Source organism: Cololabis saira, chromosome 18 (genome assembly GCF_033807715.1).
Source record: "Cololabis saira isolate AMF1-May2022 chromosome 18, fColSai1.1, whole genome shotgun sequence".
NCBI classification, from domain to species: domain Eukaryota; kingdom Metazoa; phylum Chordata; class Actinopteri; order Beloniformes; family Belonidae; genus Cololabis; species Cololabis saira.
Genome location: NC_084604.1, coordinates 9,201,462 through 9,222,941, shown reverse-complemented (window position 1 = coordinate 9,222,941; position 21,480 = coordinate 9,201,462). Strand labels below are relative to the sequence as shown.

At 40.7% G+C, this 21,480-nt stretch overlaps 1 protein-coding gene across 1 annotated transcript in view; it reads left to right on the top strand.

Annotated features, from left to right (window-relative positions):
* The window catches only part of si:ch211-243j20.2 (uridine-cytidine kinase-like 1), a 40,322-nt gene extending 21,273 nt beyond the window's left edge, over window positions 1-19,049 (top strand). Inside the window, exons 7-15 of the mRNA XM_061746760.1 lie at window positions 1,711-1,772; window positions 6,821-6,837; window positions 8,039-8,137; window positions 10,875-10,968; window positions 11,190-11,252; window positions 13,640-13,762; window positions 13,896-14,003; window positions 14,211-14,367; window positions 17,403-19,049. Of these exons, the coding sequence (XP_061602744.1) occupies window positions 1,711-1,772; window positions 6,821-6,837; window positions 8,039-8,137; window positions 10,875-10,968; window positions 11,190-11,252; window positions 13,640-13,762; window positions 13,896-14,003; window positions 14,211-14,367; window positions 17,403-17,479 (800 nt within the window). The 3' untranslated portion in view covers window positions 17,480-19,049. The remainder of the gene's footprint in view (window positions 1-1,710; window positions 1,773-6,820; window positions 6,838-8,038; window positions 8,138-10,874; window positions 10,969-11,189; window positions 11,253-13,639; window positions 13,763-13,895; window positions 14,004-14,210; window positions 14,368-17,402) is intronic.
* Window positions 19,050-21,480: the final 2,431 nt, after the last annotated feature.

Here is a 21,480-nt window from a genome sequence, read left to right as displayed (position 1 = left end):
TGTACCAAGCTTGTACCCAACTGACTTCTGTGTACCATTACACCCATATGTATGCCAAGGTAAATTGCGCCCCCCAAAAATATTTTAGCACCAGCTGTAACTGGTTAAGAGGTTGATGAAGCCAATCGTTTAATGAAATTGAGTTTTCATCAGAGGTGATGCGGTTAATTCCGATGCTTCGCCATGAGTGGGATAGTTGTTCGAACTTGTCCAATCTGAACCAAAATTCATAAACAAGTGGATATGACAAAAAAAAATTATTTAAATATCACAAGTTTGTCCCTGAGGAGAAATTCTAGGATTAGAACCCTTTCACAAAGGCAAAGGCAAAGGCAAACATTGCATACACTGTGACATAGGGTTTGTTAAAAAGTTATTCACTACATTTTTTTTTTTTAGAGCATGAAATCATAACCGATGGCAATTTCTCTGCCAAAATTTGTCCGAAAAACTTCAAACTCACCACAAACACTGTCAAGCCTGAGTTCATTAACTGTTCTGTTATACTTGAGCTTCTTGAATCGTGAGTTTCATTCAGATCGGTCAAACGATACACGTGTAGTGACTCCATCCATCCATCCATCCATCCATCCATCCTAATGGCCTTTAGAAAGACTGTACTAAAAGCTGATGTCAACTTGCCAGTAGTGGGCAATACAATGAAAATATTTGCATTTACACTGTATAACAAAAACTGTATGGGCTACAACAAAAATTCCTTTTTCACCACATTGGTTGGTAGTAGACCTTGGATGTTCACAAATGATTACCACCCTTTTAAATCTCTATCTTAAAAAAAGAAACTAAAACAAATAATACAAGCTTGTCTGAAGCCATTCATTTTATTTTTACAAAGCTTGGTGCAGTTCGTTCCTCTGACAACCAGGATGAAAAGTTGTTAAAACATATTTTGATTTGACAACCAGTTTTAAAGTGAACCGCCTATCAGTTTTGTGGTTGGGGACCCAAATACAGTATATTGTATCAAATATCTTGTGAGGTAAGGATCCAAATTTGAGAGAACTTGGTATAGACAGTCAGGTGAACTCTCTTCATAAGCACACCACTATTAGTAGAATTACTTTCATAGGAGCAATACAACAAATGCCTGTTATTGTATATCGAAGCATGATATAAATCTAAAATTTTGACTTAGTTTGCCAGCCCTTAAGAGCCAACTGGATGAAGCCGTCCGGCCATGGGTTGTGTGTGTTTCAGATTTGCTTGGACCCCAATGCTATTTTTTGTTAAAAAGCTTTCATACATAGTAGATGAACTGCATGTTCTTTTGTGATCTGTGACCATTCAAAGACACTCCAAGTCATATTCACTCGTTCACAGACACATTCATACAGCAGTCTTATTATTAGCCAACAAAGATCTATACAGTTACATCTAACGGTAATGATTTTATATTCCCCCATACATACACACCCACATCGAATACATCAGAGGCTGTGTGGGATTCAGCCCAAGGACACAATATGAAGTATAAAGCTAGGAAGCAAATCACCAACCTTTTAACGAGAGCTGTCTGCTGTACCTCTTTCCTCCGCTGCCCCCACTAATAGGCATAATATATAACAAGGGCATAGTTATTATCCTACTGAAATCAACAAAGATATTAAAAAGTTAAACTCTACATTGCCCAAGTTTCTTTAAATCTGTGGGTCATTTTAATCCTGTTTGCTCAACTAACTTTTTCCACAGGTGGAGAGAACTTTGTAGCTTTGGATTTGATAGTTCAGCATGTCCACAGTCAGCTAGAAAAGGTAAGGATTACCAATAATTCATCAACTGTTCTACACTGATTAGTGATAAGTTTTTAGATTATCCTGGTTGTTACAACACTTTTGTCTAGTTTGTGAGGGTTTCTTTTTTTTGTGGAAAATGCCGTTTCAGCTGCATGTGTTGATAAAACAATCACTGATAATCTTTAGTTCCAGCTGTTGCAAACCAGGACTATTTTAAACAAATTAGCATCATGATAATAATTACAGCACCTACATTTCATTGAATATCTGTGAATGAATTATAGCACATGCTCAGTGGACAGCTTTACACTGTTTTCCAACAATAGTGGAGCAGATTATGACCCGGATCGTTCAGTTGCGGATACAAGCATGAAAATTGGTACACATACTCGTCAAACCCCACCCTATTCAAAAGTACCGCGTGCCACGAAAAATTTTAAGGGGACGGCCCCTAAAATCCAAGATGTCCGCCCATAAATGTGGTTTTTCCTTTATAACTCGAGATCCAACGATTTTAAGCCCCATAAATATATTGAATGTGAATATAAATGTGGCCATTGCGGAAGTTTTGGTACCAAGTACATGTCTGTATCTATTACGGTTCTTGTAATACAACATATAGCATATAGGTACTTTTACAGACTCGGGAACAGGGCCGGATTTAGCCTGGCTGACTAGGTCCCCAAGTCCCCAAAATGCATAGAAAAAGATGCTCTATGCTATCATCATTTCATCTTATATCCATATTTTATATTTGTTTCCCTGTTGTAGAGAGAAGTTAGGCAGCGATACTGGTACTTAACCTCAAGGGCAATGGCATCTCCTCCACCACCAAATTTGGCCAGGAGCTTACCATCGTTAAGTGTCTTTGCACACTCGTGCAACCTCTGGTGCACCTGTATCGTTTCAACCCTCCTGATATCAGATGCAGGTTCTATTTCCTCACATAAAATGCATGCTTGAACATCACAGCTTTTTTTCATCTCTGCTTTGGATAAACATCCTCAGGCTCATTGTTGGGACCAGTAGACTGGCGTTTAATCGCCCGATCCAATTTTGTGTTGTCAAACATCACGCGGCAGCTGTGGTGGTATTTAGCCTGATTTCTTCTTAAAGTAGCATTAATACCATCACCTTCATCCAGCCTTTCTGGGTCCAGGATCAATGGCATTTGCTTTATTTCATGAAACAACGGTATGTTGGTAGCCATCATAGCATAGCCATCATGTTCAACATTGTAACTAGTTCGAGGTGATATTAGGACTGTCTTTTCTGTCTTTCTGACAAAGACAACATTTAGACTAGTCAGTTTTTATTTTTACAACCATGGGGTTTGAATCTGCCATTTTGGGTTTTGATTAAGGCCGAGGGGTTATCCTTTTACCACCAAATTAACCAAAAGAAAGTCACACATTCCTGTATGGGATACAACTAGGTTCAGTTTCCATTCAACCTACACCTAGCCCGATCATTCATCCAGTGCCATTTAAGTCCCGTGTGATCTGTACACCATCCGGGTAACTGAAGCCCCGTTAGCCTTGGCTCGGCTCTCCCGCGCTGGCACACCCTGTCAATTCAAGTGCGGCTATCTAACTATATCTACTAACTAACAACTACAGTTTTCTAGTTAATGGATATGGGGCTGTCAGACAACATTTGGGACACTAAACTATAACTATACTACATAAACAAGGATAATAATGCATTATCTAGATTAGCTGACACTGAACCCCATGCTGAGTTACACAGCAGTGATGCCACCAGTGTGCCCTGATTGTGTGCTGACATTCACTCTAAATTCTGCAATGGCCCCATTGGATGCATAGAGCAAAAACATGCATGCCAAAAAAATGTTTCGTAGTTGCTAAAATGATTATTTCAAGTTCATGGCAGCCATCTTGAACACTGGACTTAGAATTTTATAATCCTACTTAAAACCCAACTATAATAACCCTACTTAAAAAGGTTAGGAAAAAAAACATTTTCATATTAGCCTACAATATTCACTGAACAACAATCAATGTTCAAATGTCTATTTCTCCTGCGAGTCTGTAAAAGTACCTATATGCTATATGCTGTATTACGAGAACCGTAGTAGATACAGACATGTATTTGGTACCAAAATGTCCGCAATGCCCAAATTTATAGTCGCACTCAATATATTTATGTGGCTTAAAATCGATGCATTTCGAGTTGTAAAGGAAAAACAACATTTCTGGGCGGACATCTTGGATTTTGGAGGCCGTCCCCTTTGAATTTTGCGTGGCACGCGGTACTTTTTAATAGAGTCGGGTTCGAAGAGTATGTGTACCAATTTTCATGCTTGTATCCGCAACTGAACGATCCTTGCTATTTTTGGTCTTAATCTGCTCCACTACAATACTTTGTTGAGTTTACGTGACATAGGCATAGAGTGCTTGCACTAAGCAGTTCATTCAGTGCCGTCCTTGCAGTCTTCTGTCTCGGAAAATGCTTTCTGTTTTGGTCACCATAGTGAATGGTGGAACAAACCGTTAAGATAGGACTGCTTTGGGTTCACAGTTGTGAACTTTCTCATGCTTACAGAGTTTGTGGTAACTATGTACATATGAACACTTTCAAAGTTTTTTTTATTTCAAGGTTTAAAACTTTTGTTACTGCTGCGCAGGCCGCCCACACTGAGCTGGCCAATTTGGCCCTGAAAATGGGCAAAAGTTTGCTCTTCTGCAGACCCTATTTCCTATTTCAGTGTTTAAATGCAGCTGTTGTGGTCTAAGGTGGATATGGAAAACCATAAAAGCTTGGAAAGGAAAAGATAGTTGTACCAACTTGCTTTTCAGGGTCCTGATTCACCAAAGCATGTGACCATTGCTGTAATGTAACATAGATCTCCTGTAGTAACACTGTGAATGTGACATGTCAAGGGCAAGCGCTGTTAACGTTTGTCTTTAGTAAGTGCTGTTGTGTTGTCATCACATGTGTTTAATAACACTGCAACTGCCTAAATGAATAGAAGCGCCATAATATATCATAAGAACAATTTCCAGCCAGACTATTTCCTTCAGAGTCATCCATTTTTCACTTGTCCACGCATGCTTGGTGTGAACATAGATGTGTTCCACGTGTGTAGGTGTAACAATGGAAACAGTAAGGGAGGGGCATTGCCAAAATAATCTTTATTTTCTTTCTGGTTTAAAGCGACACTACGTAACTTTTCCACCTTAATATCATATTTCCAGAGTCATTGTGATGGTACATCAACTTCCAACAGGTTTAATGACACCTTTGTCATGGTCTGAGGGGTCTGTATCGCCTTCACTGGCACTATGTAACTTTGAGGAGCATGGTAGGAACCCTGCCACACTAAAAAACTACAAATCGTTACGACTTTGACTGCTTTACGGCATACGTCACTTCCCCCTCCTTCCCGATTCGCAGTCGAGACGAAAATGGGCGGGGCGTGGAGCTCAGAGGTCCTCAGAACCTGTTGCTGCGTTGCGGCTGCAGCAGCTCCACATAACAGACGTGGGGAAAAGACCCTAATGGTTTAACTTTTCAACGGTTTCCTGCTCGGAGGCAGAACCCCGCAGGCCAAGTATCTGATATAACAAAGTAAAAGAGTGAAAGAGCCGTCGGCTCGCTTTGGATCGCGGCTGTAACGACCAAACACACAGTAAAGCATGATTTATGGTTCTGCGTTAAATCGACGCAGACCCACGGCGTAGGGTACGTGGCGACGCGCAACGTACGGTGCGTGTCGCCGCGTACCCTACGCCATAGGCTCTGCGTCGATTTAACGCAGAACCATAAACAGCCTTAAACCACAAACACTCACACAGACGGGCGTCGGATCAAAACACGGGTTTTATTCCCACTTCACCAGCTAAACGCAGTTGCTGGCCAGCTCTCTGCGGAGCAATTAACCCCAATCTTCAGATAAAACTAGTTTGTTGAGGAAAAAATATTAACTCTATTTGTAGCTGCAGAGGAAAAAAATAATCTCACGAGGAAAACAAAAATATTGCTCACGCCTCGGAGCTTCCTCAACATAATATAGCAGTCAAAAAAAAAGAAAAGAGAAGTAAGAGGGATACAAAACATGTACTGTATGTTGTACTATTATACAAATTTATTGAAACACATGGCTCTTCAGGGATTCAGGGATCTCTTAGGGATTTCATATGGATCCAGACCGTTAATAATCATTATTTTCTCCATATACTGCTCCCTGGCTTCCTTGTTTAAGGTATCCCGGTAAATTCCAGTTCCTTTCCAGCAGTTTAACATCTTTTTTTGCGTTCCTTCTGTTCACTTGGTGAAACAGAAAAGCGTCCTGTCTTCTCTCATCAAAACAAATGCACGCGACGGGACAGGAGTTTTCCGGTAGTACGCGCTGGTGCTCATGGGAAACGTAGTGTTCTTTCTGGTAAAACACTACCGATTTTGTCCACAAGATGCCGCCAAACTCAGAAAAGCTGAAAGTTACGTTGTGCTGCTTTAATGCACAATAGAAGAGAAATGACACATGGGAGACTTTACACATTGATAAGGTTGTGTTACATGTATCATACGCAACATAGATACATGATGTATGTTTGTATCTCTGTACGTACATATGTACGTATGTGTGGATATATATGTATAGATGTATAAGATAGATATGTATATGCACTTTCATACAAATGATTTTCTTTATACACAAAAATGGAATTGAAAGACGTGATACTAACTCGCTCATGGCTGTATTTATTCATTAAATGTTTGAAGACAGTTTCCTTTCTACAACAGAAAGAAATCTAAAATCTAATGTATGATACAGTTGAGCTCTTTTTCAGTCAAATATGAAATTAAAGTTCATGTGGGAGATGTTTGAGTTTATAAAACCATATATTTTAACCGACAAACATTTGTTTTGTTTGAAATGTTTGACTTTCTTATAGAGATGATACTTTTAATGGGAGGATGTTATGTTTTTTACCATTTGCCTCACATTGTGTGTGTGTGTGTTCACATGCACTAATGTTTGTCTCCTTGTACATGCACGACGACTCCTTCGGCCTGGCTGAATGCTGCGTAACCAATTCCAGCGCGAGATCAATGTCAGGTATGATTGTTACTTTTTAGGGTTTTTTTTTTTTCACCTATTGCACCTTCTGCTTTCTGCTTTCTTTCTTGTATTCAGTGTACAATACTCACTGTACAATACTCACCCCATCTGTGATGAGAAATGGGTTCTGAATGAACACAATGAGCGGCTGTCCAAAGCTGAAGCTGTCAAAACGGTTGCTGAAGTTCACAATCAGCTTATCAATAAAGTCAACAAAATGAGACTCATCATTGGGCTCTGACACTCCTTATTTTCTGTATTTGAGTGGTTATTATTGCTCAAAACCGTTCTGTTTTGTCTCATAATGGCATTTTACAGTGGCACTGGTTAGTAAGTGCCACTGGTTTAGTGCTCCTAGTGGGAGGTATGAATAAAAAATCGAGTCTTACGATTGTTATAGTTAAGCAGTAATCTCAGCATTTTGATACACTTTTTATGTTTTATTTATTCTGTAGATTAGTTTAAATGTTTATTTTCTTGTTTTTTCTCCCGCAACCACCGACGGCATTTCTCATTTGTCTTAAAGGCAGATTTGTGTTTGACAATGAATGTAGACTTTTTTAATATTGCTTTTCTTGATTTCTTTCTTTGTTTAATGGACTACAGATAATGGTCCCTGCTGTATAAAATATTTATTTTAACTAACACAATACCCACCTACTTTTAGTATACTGAAAACAGAACGATTAATATTGATATTTGTGTATATTCAAATGCAGCATATTTACACAAGATTAAAGATTTGAAGACTGATGATTTTTTTTTTTACCGGCTTTCCATAAACTGTCAGACGGTTTCTGCTCTTCTGCCGCTAAGTGGATGAGTTCTTGGAACGATTGCCGTCTACTGCAGGAAATCATTTGAATAGATATTTGCAGATGTTCCTTTCACAACTTTGACATTCTAAAGAATTTCATATCCACAGTTGTGTTTATTTGGAAAGCATTCAAATGCCATTTGCATATGAGCAGATTGGCTTTAACCCTGTGTCCCACTGAACCTAAAACCTTACCATGACTTGGTTTATGCTGCGTCAGCATGTCATGATCATCAAAATAGTGTCTTGGTACATATTCAAAGACACAATATAAAGGAAACTGATGTCTTACAATATCATATCAACTCTGATCATAATGTTAATCATTTTCTTTGTATGAATGTGTTGTTGGTCATCTGTGTTTGTTTTATTTGAAAACAGATCAGCTCTGGCTTCAGCTCACCAGGGTCAGCCTTTACCCAAAACCCTCAGTGTAATGGAGAGCACACCTCAAGTCCGTGGCATGCACACCATCATCAGGTGAGAACCCACACTCAAAACAAAACAATTGACTTTGCTGGCATGATATTGACAGATCAGTTGTAACACAATAGGAATGATCAGCCTGTTTTCTGCTCAAGCACCACTCTGCTAGTGCCAATCTACATTCCTGCAGACTCCTCCAACACACAAAGCTGGTCACATCCTTGACCTGGTGCTGACCAGAAACTACAGCTGACGTGTGTGTCACACCACTGCACCTCTCAGACCACTTCCTGGTTACATTTTCCATCTCCCTTCCTCATGTCACTCACCCGACTCCAAAGATGGTTTCCTACCGCAGAAACCTAAGATCTCTCAGCCCTACACAGCTGTCTAATGAGGCCTGCTCTACCATCCCTTCCCTCTCAGTATGAGGCTACAGAAACACTCTGCTCCTCACTCACCTCCTCTCTGGATAAACTCTGTCCTCTGGTGTCCAAACCAGCTGGACAGAAACCTCCCAGTCCATCCTCAGAGGTTCTGAGGGACCACAGAGCTGGGCTTAGGGCAGCAGAAAGAAAGTGGCACAAATCCAAAGACCACACTGACTTGTCTGAGTACTAACAAAAACTTTCACATCCAGCTTAAAGGCTAACAAGATAGCCTTTTACCAGAACAAAATCAAAAATGCTCCCAACGCCTGACAACCGTGTATGGTGGTTAAATCTCTTCTCTATCCACCATCTGCTCAACCACCTACTGGGTTGTCTGCAGAAATGTTTGCGTCCTACTTTACTGAAAAGGTTGCTACTATCAGTAACCAATTCTCTGAGCCTGACACTCTGCCCACTCCAACCGGCCACTGGTGCCTCTCTGCTCCTTTCGGTCTCTAAACTTCTAGTGGGATCAAAACCAAAGATCTGTCCTCTTGATCCTGTTCCTACTGATCTGCAGAGCATTTTACCTACCATCAAACCTGGAATAACTCACATTATTAACTCCTCTCTTAAATCTGGTGTATTTCCCTCTGCCTTCAAACAAGCTCAGGTACTGCTGAAAAAACCCACACTCAACCCTGCCCAGGTTGAAAACTACCGGCCAGTCTCACTCCCATTCATGTCTAAACTTCTTGAACGAGCCGTCTTCAGTCAGGTCTCACAGTTCCTTCACAACAACTGCCTGAATGATCCACTTCAGTCTGGCTTTAGGCAGGGCCATTCAACTCTAACTGCTCTTCTGTCAGTTACTGAGTCACTGCCAGATCTGCTGTCTATCCTCAGTCCTCATACTGCTTGACCTGCCTGCTGCCTTTGACACGGTCAACCACCACATCCACCTCTTCACACAACGCTTGGCATTTCAGGATCTGTCCTCTTTTGGTTCATATCTTACCTCGCAGGAAGATCCTTCAGAGTATCATGGCAAGGACAAGTGTCCAGATCGCATGAGCTGGTAACAGGGGTGCCACAGGGCTCGATGCTTGTCCCTCTTCTCTTTTCACTATACGCCACTTCACTAAATAAAATCATCAGCTCTCATGGGTTTTCCTACCACTGCTATGCCGATGACACCCCGATCTTCCTTTCCTTCCCACCTGGCGACACTGCCGTCTTTCTGATGTCTCTGCATGGATGAAGGGCCGTCACCTTCAGCTAAATCTGTCCAAGACTGAGCTTATGTCTGTCCAGCCAGTCACTCCTTACCTCCTCAGATAAGCATGCAGCTGGATTCCACCACACTTGTGCCCACGTTTTCTGCTAGGAATCTTGGTGTCCCGTTAGACAGCCAGCTGACCTTTAAGGACCATGTTGCCTCGGTTTCCCGGTTTTGCCGATTTGCTCTAGAACATCAGGAAAATCAGACCCAACCTGACAGAACATACGACACAGCTCTTGGTTCAGGCTCTGGTCATGTCTGTATTGACTACTGTAATTCCTTGTTGGTCGGCCTTCCTGCTGCTCAGTTAAACCTCTGCAGATGATCCAGAATACAGCAGCACGTCTGGTCTTCAACCAACCCAAGAGTTCAAAGCTCTGCTTTTAGCTTACCAAACAATTATCCATACGGCTCCTGCCTACCTTCACTCCTTCATTCAGAGCTACAATCCCTCTCAATGGCTCCAATCAGCCAGTGAAAGACGCCTTGGACTCTTCTCCCCCATTGTTCCCCAATGGTTGAACGACGTACCAAACTCTGCCCGATGAGGGTCTGTACCTACTTTTAAGAGCAAGCTAAAGACTTAGCTCTTTAAGGATTATTTCTGCATATAGTAAACTTCTCTGCTCATTAGATCAGAATATTAGTTCGAAGATTTGTCCTTAGCATGACTCGGCACTGAGGAAGCTGCATGCACTTATGACAAGATGATCGCATGATGGTGTCTTTTTAGACATAGTTTTCTGGTATAAAGGGCCTGTTGTGTTGGGGCAGGAAGGGAACACCTACAAAACGACAGCAAACAAACAAAAACTCCTCTAGCACTAACATGGCAGCACCTGTGTCTCCCAACTGGACTCCCAGCAGTCTGACCAGCACTGATCCAGCTGGACCCTACTATGCGATTTCTTGCTTGTGTTATTCTCTCAGACGTAAGTCGCTTTGGATAAAAGTGTCTGCTAAATGACAGTAGTAGTAAATGACAGTAGTATACAGAGATATAACAAAGGATCATTACAACTTAAATGATACTCAGAGAGTGCAAGTTATCCTGAATTCTGCATGCGTGGCTCATTCTTTTTTTTCCAGACACAGCTTTGATCCCGTTTGCTGCTTTCCTCTGTATGTATTTGTGTAGGAACAAGGAGACTAACCGTGATGAGTTTATCTTCTACTCCAAGAGATTAATGAGGTTACTGATAGAGCACGCCCTTTCCTTCCTACCTCTCAAGGTGAGCTTTTATGTGGAAATTGATTAGTTTCCAAATGTTTCTTGTAGAAAAAGGGTGGTTTTTGACTATAATTGTAGACATTTTTGTGTTGATTTTGTGTTTCTTAATGTGATTTACATAGCTGACTTTTACTGCAGCAAAAGCAACTTTTGTTGCTTTGATGGGAGAAAAACTCAGCTTTTCTTTTTCTTGTTGTTTTTTCTTGTTTTCGTCCTCTCCAGCCAGTATCGGTGGAAACACCTCAGGGTGGCATCTATGAGGGAAAAAGGCTGTGTGGTAAAAGGGTAAGTTGATAGTTTAGGAGGATGCCATTAACACATCTGTGTGATCACCCAGTCCCCATCATTTTCCGTCTGCCTTAAGTCTCTGGTTCATCAATGGCGACTCCAAACAGACGAATTTGTGGTCAATTCCCGCCAAGCCGAGCTTCCAACTTCTCCAAGGTCTTTTTCATCCTGCCAATGAGTTAAAAAACAGCTAGCCTGCGATTCTGCTCAAGAATTGCATCCAGCTTGCGATTTTGCTCCCCCAACGTTTGAGTCTGAGTGTTGGTCTCACAGCTTTTCCCTTCAGCCACGTCAGGCAGCTCTGAAAGGGCCAGAATAGCTGTCTACGATTTGTCCATATTCCAGGTAACCACCAGCTCCAAAAAGAAGAAATCCTGTTATCAGAAACCAAATCATGAAGGCATCTTCAACATCTTCGACCGACAGTATGGACAGACACACGATCCTCTACGTCTTCCAGGAGTCCATCATGTATCCAGCAGCAAACGTCCCTTCAGGGCAAGAGGGCTCCCCTTTGCCCTGACTTCTTGTCGCGAAAATTTGGTTAATTGCAATGAGAGACCAGCTAACCAACTCCATGATTGTAAAAGTTTCAGAGGATGTGGGAAAAAAAAAACCTACCCCACTACCCCTAAATTGTGCGCGTTCCCATGAGGGTAGTGCTGTCCCAATTCCTCTTTGCATGTAGGGCTAGTGGACATAACGAGGGCTAGTGTGTATGAATCTACCCCTACAGAGCGAGGGATTTCAGATGCTGACTCGCCGACGGAGGGACAGAGAAAATTTCCCAGAATGCTTTACGTCATCATTTGGATACTGAATCAAACAAAAAAACATGGCGGACATTTCTTATTTTTTAGTGAACAAAATCAATATTTTGAGTTAGTTTCTGCATAAAAATGTGTTTTGATTACATTTCTAGCAAGAAATATATATTTTACTTTCATAATATTCACTCAGTGAATGTACATAATCACTCGCTTGGTCGTTGTTGCAAAGTTTTTACCCCGCGTACCCTACGCCGTAGGCTCTGCGTCGATTTAACGCGGAACCATAATTCAGGCTTAATGTGAAGCTGCAACGTTTTCAACCTGATCTCACAAAAATCTGTGAAATGCCCAGGACCACTTACGTACCCGAACGTAAACCACCCGTGACGTAGGAAGTGGTGTCCCAATCCCTAAGGAAGATTACAAAGCCCTACCCCTGTGGCTTCATTTTGAGGGCTAGTGGTAGAAAGTAGGGTGAACATTGGGATTGGCCCTAAGTATACAACCTTGAAATGACAAACAAAGGTTATATCTATAACTGCCCACTCCTGTGCAGGGTTACAGGGGTCCGCTGGAGTCTAGCCCAGCTAAGTTCAGGCCAACGGTACAGCCTGAACCGGTCCCTGGTCCAGCACAGGGCCACATAAAAACAAACTTACCAGTTTAGCTGACACGAGCTTTTGCACTGTGGGAGGAAGCCAGTACAGGGAGAAGGTGAGAAGATGGGCGCTGTAGCGGTGTTCGTATCAATGGGACACCAGTTGTTAAAGGGAGATATTTGTCCTGAACACCTGGATTGATGGTAACTTTGGAGACGATCAGAAAAACAACTCCACACAGAAAAACCTCATTGTTACTTCCACACAAAAATATCTGGCTAGTTGGGGATCTGAGTTGACAGGAAAGAGAGACGAGCAAGCACACAGAGATTATTCTGGGGTTTATCAGTCTCCAACATGCTAAAGAGAACAATGATTGTTGCTCATTAGCTGGTTTGCAGCATTTTTTTTCAAGGAAGTCATAAATAACTGAGGAACAATTCAATTCAATTTTATTTATATAGCGTCTACAACAAAAGTTGTCTCTAGGCGCTTTCCAGAGACCCAGAACATGAACATAAACCCCCGAGCAATTATTATATAAACAATGGCAGGTAAAAACTCCCCTGGGAGAAAAGCCTTAAGCCAAACAGTGGCAGGAAAAACAGGTCTGTGATTAGCTAGTGCTCCTGGATCAGGATCAGCTGGGAGATTGACAGGGGGATTGGTGTGGTGTCTGTGGACTGCAGCAGTCTGTTTTTGTGAAGAGAGATGACCTAAAAACCAAGACTTTATTGACCAGTCGATCTATGTTCGTACCCTCAGCTGTGGTCATGAATCGTGGATTTAAGAAAAGAATCAGTTAATTAGTTAATAATGTTGTATGATGAATCAAAGGATTCAAAACATCATACGGTGTACTATCAGTATTCATATCACTAGACTGTTTCTAGCAATTATTGATGGAACTGAAAAATCCTGAATGCAACAAATGACTGGTTTTATTTTATACATTACTATATATTGTAAAATGAAAGGGAATAAATGGTGTTGATATGAGAATGCTGTTTCCTAGATCACAGGTGTTTCTATCCTGAGAGCTGGGGAGACCATGGAGCAAGCTCTGACTGCTGTCTGTAAAGACATCAGACTTGGAAAGATCCTCATTCAGACCAACCACGGCACAGGAGAGCCAGAGGTTTGTGGGGTTAAAAGCACCACCATCGTTCTTTCTTACAATCACGGGCGGTTGATAAGTGGGAGCAGGCAGATTCTGGTGGTCATTATGTTTCATGCTTTGGTGCATTTACGGAGTTTTCTTCTTTCTCCAGCTTCATTATCTTCGTCTGCCTAAAGACATCAGTGAAGACTATGTGATCCTGATGGACAGCACCGTCTCTACGGGAGCTGCTGCTCTCATGGCTGTCCGAGTTCTGTTGGTGGGTCCACACCAACTGGCTGCTGTATTTCACAAAAACAGTTGAATCTTATTTTTAGCCTCAATCTGCTTTTGTATGGAAAAATCCTCCGCAGTTATGTTTTTGGGAAGTTCCCTTTAATCTACATAGATTTAGTTAATAATTATGCATGCAATGATGGCAGATTTAAAACCCTTTCTAGCTTTTTATTGTTATTTCCTTTTCCAGGACCATGACGTTGCAGAGGATAAGATCTTCCTGTTGTCCTTGCTAACGGCGGAAATGGGTGTCCATTCAGTGGCATACGCTTTCCCTAAAGTCCGCATCATCACCACCGCCGTGGACAAGGGGGTCAACGACCAGTTCCACATCACCCCGGGCATCGGTAGGGACGCTTTGCTTCACTGCAACTTGTTGCTTCTAAAAAGCAATTTCACACAAGTCTGCTAATTAGCAGAGAATAAAATTACACTCTTTCTAGAAGGAAACGCTTTTGGCCTTAAAGGGAAACCACAACATTTTGGATATTTTTTTAATTGGTTGTTTACTCCAGATTTTAGATAAGAAGATAACTATCTCTCCTCTGGTTATCCACTACACCCATGTGGTTCCACGCGCCGAGCTAAGCACGAATGCTGGAAGTGGATTGCTACATCTAGACTGGCCACGGTTACATGATGTTTTTTAATTCGGAATTAAATAATTCCGAATTGAACTATTTTCCTTTGAGTTTACATGGAAATAGTAATTCCGAATTGAGGTCTACATGGAAAACACGTTTGGTCCGCTTTATCCAATTCCGCTTAAGGTCTGGGGGTTGGGAAGGTTCTGATTGGATAGGGGGGCGGACCGGAAGTTACGTCTACCAGAAGAAAAACAAGCCGCTACAACTTTGAAAAGCTCACAATTCTTATGTTTCCTGTTTCCATCTGTTCTTTTAATTATTTCCAGGTCCTCCAAGCTATTTCTTAAATAAATGGTCTCGGCTCTTGACCACCGTTTACTGCGTGCTGCCATCTTGAAACTTTGTTTGGAAAACAAGCCCAGCGCGGAATAGAAGTGTCATGGAGACAGACGGGCGAGGGAACGAGCAGAAAGAAAGACCAGAATTAATTTAAAGAGGAATGAGTGTAGACATGATCACGGAATTATTCTATTCAGATTTAAAATCAGAATAAACCAGCCACTTACTTCAGAATTAAGTATAATTCGGAATGGCCATTTTCATTTGGAATTAGGTGTTTACATGGTAATTTTTACTCATTTTAAATCGGATTTAATTTTAATTCTGAATTAAAGAGGAATTAAACTTCCCATGTAAACTCACTCACTGAGAGATAAAATAAATGTCCTAATGACACCAAAATTGTTCTTATTTACATGATCGTACTTTCACGTTTAGTTTGTGTAGGAATAATTAAGCAAAACAAGAAACAACTCGTCTGTCAGACGCTATAAGGAGCTATATTTGAGCAGAGCTCCCTCAGCAGAGCCGAGGGAGCGCTTGGGCAGTTACTCACAGTTGATAGTGTGTAATGGACTCTATGCATTATGATGACGAGTATAATCACTTATAGAAGCCCCATTTAGCATGGGCGGTTTTTTCACCCCTCTGTATTTTATTACAGCAGCAAGTAGAATGTGTTCTCAATAAAAGTTCTTTGGTGGTTGTGACGGTGTTTTGTGAACAGTCGTCTTCTCCAAATACATCAATCCTGGCCATCGATCGTAGCTCCCAGTCGCATTCACTGCAGCAAAGACTCATTTTTTCTCAGCATCGAACGGCTAACTGCTTCACACCACAGCACTCTTTTCAGGGTATTGGGAAGGATATTGATAATCTCATTCATCTTAAAGCTTTTCTGTATTTTACTTCTCCTGGCAATTGCCGGGGTTAGGGACACATCATCAGTTCTGTTCCTCGGTGCCATCAGTCGTTTCAGCCTTTTACTCACAATACACACTCTGCTCAGGCCGGCCCACCGCATGCTTACCGGGCCTAGGTTTTTGTCCCGGCCTCTTGGGCCTTTTATCCTGTAGAGCAGGGGTCTTCAACCTTGATCCCCAGACCCCTGTCATGCATGTTTTAGATGTTACCTTGCATCAAAAACGCCTGATTCTATTTCTTGGTCGTCACCAGCTTGTCATCCAGGTCTGCACAAGTCTGTTGAGGACACTAATAGCGCTTTTATACTAGTACCTACTCGCCTTGCCCTCGTTTCTTTTCAATACCCGATGAGAAGTAGGAGGTTGGAGCGAAAGTGCTGTGACATATAAACGAAGAAGACAACAACACTAAAGATATAGAACCTGGAGGAGATGATGTATGTGGTGCTAGGTCATTATATAGAACATTATAGAAGAGTGATTAGCTGCTTATCAAAAATGTTGCTAACTTTACAGTTTGGGCAAAGAAAAATGAATTTGTGCTCTACTACCTATTTCTTGAAGACTCATAAATCAAGTTTCCTTGTAACATGTTTGGAGAAACTTGAGTGTTTTTTATCAAGCATTGTGTTACATCTTGAGATATTTTGGTTGTTACGTGTGTCTAGTGGGCGACCGATAATCGGTGGCCGATTATCGAATTCGATATTCATAATTTTATTAATAATCGGTATCGCCCCCCCCCCCCCAAAAAAAAATCGAAAATAAATAATTTCGATTTTTTTTTTTTTTTTTTTTTTTTTAAGAAAAATTAAGAAATTTACTGAAATACTGCATTTTCTTTTTGTATTAAGAATGTTCAACATGCTCAAACTTAAGTAAATATTTGCACTTAAAAAAACAACCTGTGTAGCCATTTTCACAACCTGTACTGTTTGGTTGTTTGTCATGTGTACTAGTTAGCTTACTGTTACTACCTCCAAGTAGGCACTTGCTGTGGTTTGGGTCTGGGAATTGGGAGTATTGTGCCTGACTGTTCTAAAATTGAGGCTGTTATTCCTCTTAATTTGTTATTTTTTTATAGGCAGCTTTTTTATTTTATGTAAAGAGAAAATTCACTTAATGTTATTTTTAATAACTGAAATGCTGCTTGTTTTGTTTGATGTTCCATAATTTGCACTTTTGATGTGTGAGCCGTGCAAAGTGAATATTGCTGTCCTTCCTAGTTAAAGCAATAAATTGCTCACCATTCATTTAAATGAATTCTTGTATTGAAATTTGTTTTCTCCCAAAAAGGTAAAAAAGGGTAATAATCATATCGGCTATCGGTCTTTTTGATTTCCCCCTAATCGGTGATCGAAATAATCGAAAAAGGCTGATCGGTCGGACACTACGTGTTTCCACATCATGTGTCATCTGATGCTGAGTCTTTGCTGGCACAAATGTCCAAGTGTTGTATTTGAGTTGGTTCATGTGTTTTTTGTAGAGTTAATAAATGTCAGTATTTAATTATCTTCCACATGTTTTTCTCAGGTAACTTTGGAGATCGTTACTTTGGCACCGACGCTCCCTCAGACTGGTGTGAAAGTGATGAGGAGATGGACTTCTGAGGAGAGCAGAACTGGATGGTGCAGCAGATGTTGGAGTGATCTTTAGACTGATCAGGGTCTAGTGGACATTTATGCTTCATCGCCTCCAGTCGGATCCAAATGTTTACAGCAACATTTAAAAAGTTCAACGTTGTCTGCCGTGCAGAGCGTCTGTTGGCTGTCAAGCTTTTCCGCTTCGTCAGGCTGGACTTGCTCCCAAACTACACGTCCACAAGGAGTTCTCATGTTTCTTCAGCTTCCACAAAAAGGAATTTGTATGAAATGTATAAAACTCTCAGATGCCTTAAAATGTTCCAGTTGCTTTCAGGATTTTGCGCCATTTGTCTTTTTCGGTCAGATATCATAAACAAATGGACAGATTTAGGTGTAGTAGGAGATGAAGTTGGTAAAGAAAGCGATGCTCAGTTTTGATCATTAGATCCTAATTTATGATATTCTTATCATTGTTTTGTGCAAAGATGCTACATGAACATGAATTGACACTTTGATGTTTTTACCAATCACACATACATTTTTTATACATGTATTATTTGTGTGGAAGTTTATTTTGTCAGACTGTGTCTGACTGGATTATTGGATGCATAGCGAAGGGAAAGAAGTCACTCCCTTACCGAACTCTGGGGCTTGTGACGAAGTAAGATTATTCCCAAAATGTTCGGCCATCTTTTTTTTTGTAGTTGTTGGAACAGTGATCTGCATATTCATTACATCCCACATTTATTGAACTCGTATGAAAAGGAAATATCTGAATTTGTCTACAGACACATTTAGATCATCTTAACAACATGCCTTGTTAAACAAACAGCTTTACAGGTTACCAAGTATTTTATTTGTGGCTCCTGCTACACTGCTGGGTGTACAGTACCCTGATTCTCGACTCCACTACGGCAAGAGCCTCATCACCCACAAACCCCTGCATGACCGGGACCCTCCCTGCCTCTCAAACCTTCTCCAGCACCACCGTCCCATCCGCCGCCTCCACTCTTCAGACTCCAACCTCCTGACTCGCATTATAAAATGCAAGCACTGGACGTTGGGAGGGCCGAGCTTCATCCATCGCTGCCCCCACGCCCTGGAACTCACTCCCCACTCATCTCAAACTCACTCTTTAATAACCTTCAAAACTCATCTGTTTTGTCTTGTTTAGAGCTTATAACAATGGTCCCCACTCCTGTTTGTGTTGTTTGTCTCATCTCTTGTCTTGTTAAGCTTCTTTGAGTATTTTTTTTTAGAGGTGCCATATAAAACTTATGCATTATCAGCATTATTATTATTACAGAGAGTCACATATTGAAGGCAAAACGCTACAAATAAGTTAAAAGAAATCTCAGCTGCTGTTACTTCTGTGGAAGCTGCTCAGCTCACATGGAGCAACTCACACAAATGGATGGTGGCGATACAGATATATGGGGAGGAAAAAAAAATCATCTTCCTCAACACTGAAATTATGGTTATCCATCAACTTGTGAGGCATGTTACATTTATCAAACCCATAAAAATATTGGCATTTCCATTGTATCTTGTGGACTAAAGAGAATGTTTGGCAAATAAAAATGAAAAGTGATTCAGATCAACAGAGTAAATGCCTTGGTTTTGTTTTTGTACATGTTATTTCACTTGTACAGAATATAAGGTGTTCCCAAGTATCTTATAAGGATTCTGGTTTTTTGGTATGCTCATCAGGCAATGCATATAAAGTGGGGTAACTTTATGTCTGCTCCGTTTGGAGTATGCAATGGAGTTAGACATTTTTATTTAATATTTATATGGATGAATTGTCAAAGCTGCTCAGTGGTTGTGGTACAGGCTGCGTGGTTGGTAACACCTCATCAACCACCTGATGTACGCTGATGATTTAGTTATTTTTTCACCATATAGTGCTGGTCTTCAACAGCTCACAATAGGGTCTGCTCACAATATGGCCTCGACTTTGACATTCTCTACAATGCAAAGAAAAGCAACATAATGATCGTCAGGACCAAAGAGGACAGCAAACTGTCATTTCCTGACTTTGTTTTTGTCTGGCACTGTCCTCAAAGTGTGCAATGAGGTTAAATACTTGGGACACTACATTAATGACGACCTGTCCGATGATAGGGACATTTATAGACAGTGTTGTGCATTGTATGCGCAAGCGAACACACTTATACGCAAATTTGGTACCCCCATGTATACTGCTCACTTGTGGCGTCACTATAAAAAGTCCAGTATGCAGAGACTTTATGTAGCCTATAATGATGGGATGAGGCTGTTGCTCAAGGTGCCACGCTGGAGCAGTGCAAGTCAGCTGTTTGTCAGTGTCGGTGTGCTTACCTGCACTGCTGTACTGCGTAACCTTATGCACAGATGTATGTGTAGGTTGTTGGACTCTGTGAACCAGTACTGGAGTTGAGGGGGGATGAGGGGGGATGGCATCCCCCCTGAAATAAAAACGGTCAAAAGCATCCCCCCTGTAAAACTGCCATCCCCCCTTTCCATCCCTTATGTCATTTCATCAATGAATGTGGTTTTACTGCTATTTCAACATTTAGAGTCATCACCAGAAAAATAACACCAGAAAAATAAGTTATTTGACAATTTTCACCTGTTTCAAGTAAATTTTCACTTGAAATAAGTAGGAAAATCTGCCAGTGGGACAAGATTTATCTTCTCATTACAAGCAAATAAATCTTGTTCCACTGGCAGATTTTTCTACTTATTTTAAGGAAAATACTTGAAACAGGTGAAAATTGTTGTTTTTTCCAGTGATGAGTCTTGTTTTAAGTGTAATGAGATTTTTTTACTAAAATGAGACATTTTAACTGGAAATAAGACAAATATTCTTGTTAAGATTTTCAGTTTTTGCAGTGATCCATGTTACTTATCCTGTGAAGGACAGAGTCATATTGATAAGTTCAGAAAAGTGTTTTTTATTGTTGTGTTTTGATGTATTTGATGTAAGCCCAGTGGATATTTAAAGCTTACAGAAGGCTGCATTTAACTGCTGCTATGTCATTCCTGCAGTATTTCTGCAGGTGTTTTGGTCACTGCTATTATTTGTAATATATTATATTATTTGTAATCAGCACAAATTATCTGTCCCCATATGATAAAATCCACCATCCCCCCTGATTCTTTTTTTACAACTCGAGTACTGCTGTGAACAATATAATTTTTACACTGACCAACCCTGCACAGAGCTCAGTCAGGTTCTTCTCCAAAATCTGGAATAATTGGCGTCTCAGCCTTTATGTAAATGTAATGTGATTACTGTGGATTTTATCCTTATTTTTTGTACCCTTTGTCTGTTGTGCTATGGACCTTGTGTCCTTAATAAAGCTTATTATTATTATTATTATTATTATTATTATTATTATTATTATTATTATTATTATTATAAAATATATTTAAAAAGAGGGATAGGAACATCTGCAATGTGCACAGTGTTTCACCCAAAAGACAGCGAGTATTGTTTAAGCAGACTCCCGTGAACTCTGAACACAAACAGGTTTACCTAATAGTCGGATGGATGAACTTGGATTCAGGGAAACCTCGGTACAAGGTTTCCCTGAATCATGTCCCTGCCGGGTTTCCTCGCTAGGGGGCGCTATAGCGCCCTCATGTCTGGAGGCGGACGTGACGCACACCACAGTTCTGGTGCTACGTTCGCGTACTGTAGTAAATAAAGTTTAGAATTAAGTAGCCTATTAATTTCATTAATTTGTGTTATCAAAATGAAGCATACATTAAACGAACTTCGAAAGGGACGAGCTAATCTAATGCGACTGTTTGAAATAATAAAGTAAATTCTCATCAATAACGTTTTGACTTTGTTAGCCACAGAACGACTCAGGTTCAAGTAGGCCTAACAAATGTTTTTCGTTCAGTAAAATATCTAATTTAATAACGACTAAAAATCAGCACGTACACGGCTGGTGTGCGGATTAGCAGTTAACAACGCTGCCTTGATCAAATCAATACTAAAAAGAGAAACATTCGGTGAGTAAGATTTCGGAGCCGGC